Source organism: Limulus polyphemus, unplaced genomic scaffold, assembly GCF_000517525.1.
Source record: "Limulus polyphemus unplaced genomic scaffold, Limulus_polyphemus-2.1.2 Scaffold3160, whole genome shotgun sequence".
Taxonomy (NCBI): Eukaryota; Metazoa; Arthropoda; class Merostomata; order Xiphosura; family Limulidae; genus Limulus; species Limulus polyphemus.
Genome location: NW_013668770.1, coordinates 73,842 through 78,967, shown reverse-complemented (window position 1 = coordinate 78,967; position 5,126 = coordinate 73,842). Strand labels below are relative to the sequence as shown.

Here is a 5,126-nt window from a genome sequence, read left to right as displayed (position 1 = left end):
GTCTTTAGTACTTTTCTTAACAGCGGTTTTTCTTTAACAACCAATTTACTATGGTTAGATAGGAAGTTTGAAATTTACAATTTGTAATGAACTAAAATTTAATCAGTTGAAGATATTGAAGGAATATAACATTACTGTTTGTTTTCTTCGCCACTTTACTTTTCATTCCATGATGAGTCCAAGCTTGGAGTTAAAATGAACAATCTATATCTGTTGCATTGTTCCATTGATCAACTGCTACAAAATGAAGCGGTATGCTTGATAATTACAAGTTTTTAGGACAAAGTAAATTAGGTGGTGAAATTAGAGTAAAGCTGAAGAAACAACTGTGTTTTACATATGTGTTACAACCGTAAAATGGTATTATCGAATTTAAAGATATAAATGTTTGTTATATTTCATTCATGAATTCAAACTGGTATTGACATTTTCAGCCAAAGCGTACTTTACGCAGTACATGCATTAAACAGCTAGGTCAGAAACTCTTAATTTTCAGGTAAATCGTCCCTAGTTTAAAATTGCTGACCAGAGGGAGGACAACCACCCAGGAGCACCCTTCAGTTGTACAGTTACTCTTAACCGAATAGCGAGCTAGACTGTCACAATCACAGCACTCCCACAGCTAAAATAGCAGTGCTTGTTCAGATATATTTCGCGGCTCAAACCTTAGAGCTTCTGATTAGCAACTCGGGACGTTAACAGCTAAGCCTGACCCCTGATTTAAATGCACTAAATAATATTCATATTTTTTTTTTGCTGCTTCTGTTTATATTCTAAATCACTGAATTTGAAGTTTTAAGCCTTAGTATCATATACCGATTCAATTTGTTATATTTATAGAAACGTCTATATTTTTATTTTGGAATTTATATTTACGGTAGAATGTTTCGTAAAAACAAAGTAACAAGTATCACATGATACCAGGTAAACTCGCTATTAAAGAGATTATTTACCAACAGACGTTTTCAGCTTTCGAGACAATAATAATAAGTGAAGGCTAAAACATCAGTCTACATCGTACCTAAGGTTTGTTTGTAATTAAGCACAAAACTACACAATGAGCTATCTGAACTCTGCCCACCACGAGTATCGAAACCAGGATTCTAGCGTTGTAAGTCCACAGACACGCCGCTGTGCCACTGGGGAGGGGGGCGCACATAAATCTTAATAAGCACTAAAAACTTATTCCATGAGAATACAGCTTGAAATTATAAACAGTTATAAATGTGAACGATTAAAAATTGAAATTTTACCTCCTTTGCTGTTTCATAGTCTTCGCACATTTTCTTTATGATATCAATGTCAGAAGTTCCAGGCATAATTTCATTTTTGCACCTGTCATATTCTTTCATAACCTGTTTTTAAAGAAAGATCAATAATAATATGAAATTTTCAAAAGACTGTTTTTATGAAATATTAAAATCTTAAATTATTAAGTTAATTCGATTCATTTTATTCTTTGGTAAAGTGCTCTGATTTGAATATTGTTTGTACTAACCCATCAGAAAAGACTTACAGTTTCGTACTTACCCAGACATAATACAAAAGTAACCCATTCACGCACCCTGGCATAAAACTTTGGAATAGCCTAAATACTTGCCAATACAGAAGCCATTGAAATATAGGGTTATGTATATTATGTTAAATATATTTTTGATAAGCAAATTATCTAGTCATGTGATATCCACAGCCGATGCAAAGACACGGTAAAGCAGCATATATCAGAACTACATTTTGTCATTGTTTGGCGTTTCGTAGATAAATAGTATGATGCTATCGAAAATTGTCGATTTTGGGAAGGAAATATAATATTTATAGATAAAATATTCATATACTCGGGTAATAAAGATGTGTTCAGATCAGGGTTTTAGAATCTCCAAGACCTTGGTATCTCTTGTACATAATGACATAAGATAACAAAGAAATATGGATTAACTTGGGGTTCCAGGACCATCCAGAAAGGGAATTGCAACAAGTCGTACTTCAGTTGTGATAAATAAAGTGCAGGGTTTTGTAACAGATAAAAATTCACGAACACAAGGGCCAGTAGCAAAAGCCACCCATCTATCCCAAGTAACAGTATGCACTATAATAAAATATAATCCCTACCTGGAAACGAGAACAGCAAGGTATGGATTCATCAAGATAAGGCTTTTCGTCTTACCTCCCGCTTAACTGTCGTATACCTTAAGCAGCTGGAGAATGAGATATGTATTCATGCTATTCCATTGAAGACATACCAATCAAGTCGCCAGACTGGGCACCTATACGTTTCTGTGCTATCGGACAATTGAAATAGGTGCCGAGAAACTGTTGTTATAATGCACTAGATTTATTATGGAAGGTCGGCAAGGAGGTTTAATGTGCTTTGGACGTGACAAGCTAACAACGGAGCCTTTTGCAACAGAAACTATGCTGAAAGGCTAATGTCGAAATAGAGCCTGACCGAACGTGGCGACATGACATGTGAGACATGGTAAAACTCCAAGATCGTTTAGATATAGCATACTCAGCCTACTGTACATCATGCTTACCCAGAGAGCATACTCTAAAATAGAAAATGTATTTATCTAAACAAAAGTATTTATTAGCTCGGTGACTTTAAATTGACATAAAACACATACTAGACAGGGGAGTTCCATTTGAAACTTGTTTATACTTCTAAAAGATGATTCCTTTTGGAACATTTCTTTACTGAAGAATGATATTCCTCTTGGAACATATATTTGATAAGTAGAAATCTTCTGTTTAGAGCATCTACTTATTTGGTTTTATCATCTGGTCTTACACCTTTCAAATTTAAGTATCACCCCTTAAGCTATGTTTTCTGTTTATCCACTTAAACATAGAGCTTGTAAGTATTGCATCTAGATCAACGTTGTTCTTAGGTAGGAACATAAACCTTTGTAATAACAACATTTATTCAAATTGTTTTCTGTTTGTCTATCTCATTGCTGAGTCAAAAGTCTTTCATTTATACCAACTACTTACCCACAAAGGAACCTCCTCACTTGCGCATTCCAAGTACTTTTCCATCTGGTCTCTGTTCAGTTCTTAAAGAGTAAGTGACACAAAATATGTTTAGATGATAAAATCTTTGCTACACAAAACAGTTCAGCTCTTTATCTCATTTATTCTACAGAAAAATACAATAGTGAGCTACCATGTTTTAAAGCAGATTTTCGTTTGTTGATAATTTTTTATTTTTTATAGTTTTTTTTTAGTAGATAATAAAATGAAAATTGTAAAAATTTACTAGACTTATGAAAAACAGAAGAAATGGTTTAAAGTTTAATAACACTACTGGCAACTAAATATTTAGATTTATTTAACACGAGTACAATAACAAATAAAATAAACACTTCTGTGCAATGAATAAGAAATTATTTTAATTTTACGTTAATTAAATTTCCAATGATGTCAAATAATAAACATTAGTTACTGCAGAGGCCGATTGGAGGAGTTTGGCATAGTACTGTTAAACTAAGGCACAAAAACAACAAGATGCTGCAGAGAAATTTCATTTCTAACTTATCTCTCTCTTCACAAGGTTAAAACAATATAATTTCGCTCCTAAGTCTTTTATATTAATATCAAATATATATGTCAAACTTGTGATTACAGACAAATATAACCTTGAACACTATTTGCTTTACTCTACAAATGAATAATCTTAATTATATCAAGGTAACTTTGGTAGGAAACATCTGGTTGCTTTTCGTCGATCCTTGGGGTAATTGTCAGCTGTATATATGAGTGTCTGATATGAATCGGTAATAAGAGTGATATTACTTTAATTTCAAACTCTGGGTTGATATTATAAAATCCAAGAGCTATTATAAATCATAATTACAATGCAGAATTAAACATTTAATTATAAAAGTTGATCTGTTTTGTATACATTTACCATCTTTACGGACTTAGAATTATCTATCCTATGGCTTAGGGTGAACTTTCACTGTGATTAACAGTCCTATCTCTTACCAGTACCGTCACCCGGTGTACTGATATCATTGTATATCAGATGACAACGTTCCCACAAAGGGTGATGTAATTGTACCGGATTAAAGTTGTTTAATATAAACACACGCGCACTTCTATAAAACACAATGCTTTTTAATAGTATTTTTAACTTATACATACGTAGAAAATTTACAAAGTAAAATTAAGCATTCAAACATGAAAACAGTAAAGTAAGAGCTACGTAAGTATAAAAATTAAAATAAGATAAAAGCATAAAAAAAATGGATTTATTTTATTTTACTGAATCATACTGATTTGATCAAGAAAATGATATACAGGGTGTCCCAGAAGTCTGGACTTATGGGGAAAATAGACATTATTTCTTAAACTTAAATAAACACATTTCTAATGTCAGGTGTACATATTCCAGGAAAGAAAATACCCTGATGGCACAGTATACCAAGAATTGATATCTGTGTGGCTGTTAATGGCCTACAATTTGAATAATAAATAAATAAATTGTGTATTTTTCCCTATGGGTCCAGATTTCTGGACACCCTATACATAAACGTATTTTAGAGCGGTTATAAAGATTTACTGTTTTGGTTCTCCTGTATTTTCTAAGGCCAATTCTCTTAAACTTAGGATTTTTTTTTATCTGTGAGCACAGTTTGCTTTTTTTGTTTTGAAGTTGAAAATCATTTTGCTGTTAATTAAAATATTTTGACTATTACATTGTACTATTTATTAAAATATTCTAACTATTACACTATTCTAATTAATCTATTATGACCCTTTAGCTCTGAATATGAACATTATATAAGTAGATTTAGCATGCATTGAATGATTAGATGTTCAAGTAACAATAGATATATGATTAACTAACAATAATTAGTTTAGGTAATAAACAGGTTTTAATAGTAAACACTTCATAAAGATACTTGAAATGAAATCAAGCACTGTTTATTTTTCTCAAAATAAGTAAGTATTTCATGAATTAGTATTAAATAAATGGAATAAAGACAAACCAATCTATGTTAAATACTGTTTACCAAACATTTTTGATTTTATTATTTGAAATAGACTAGCGGAATATGTAAAATAATCCTGAACTAAACGACCATTATTACACACAAATGGTGCTATATTTTGTTCTTTGTTAT

At 31.7% G+C, this 5,126-nt stretch overlaps 1 protein-coding gene across 2 annotated transcripts in view; it reads right to left on the bottom strand.

Annotated features, from left to right (window-relative positions):
- Positions 1-3,587, bottom strand: part of LOC111088123 — a 15,647-nt gene extending 12,060 nt beyond the window's left edge. For both annotated transcript variants that reach the window (XM_022397139.1, XM_022397140.1), the window contains exons 1-3: positions 3,443-3,587; positions 2,992-3,053; positions 1,254-1,355 (exon numbers count right to left, since the gene is read on the bottom strand). In XM_022397139.1, coding sequence (XP_022252847.1) covers positions 1,254-1,355; positions 2,992-3,053; positions 3,443-3,524 — 246 coding nt within the window. In that variant the 5' untranslated portion in view covers positions 3,525-3,587. The remainder of the gene's footprint in view (positions 1-1,253; positions 1,356-2,991; positions 3,054-3,442) is intronic.
- Positions 3,588-5,126: the final 1,539 nt, after the last annotated feature.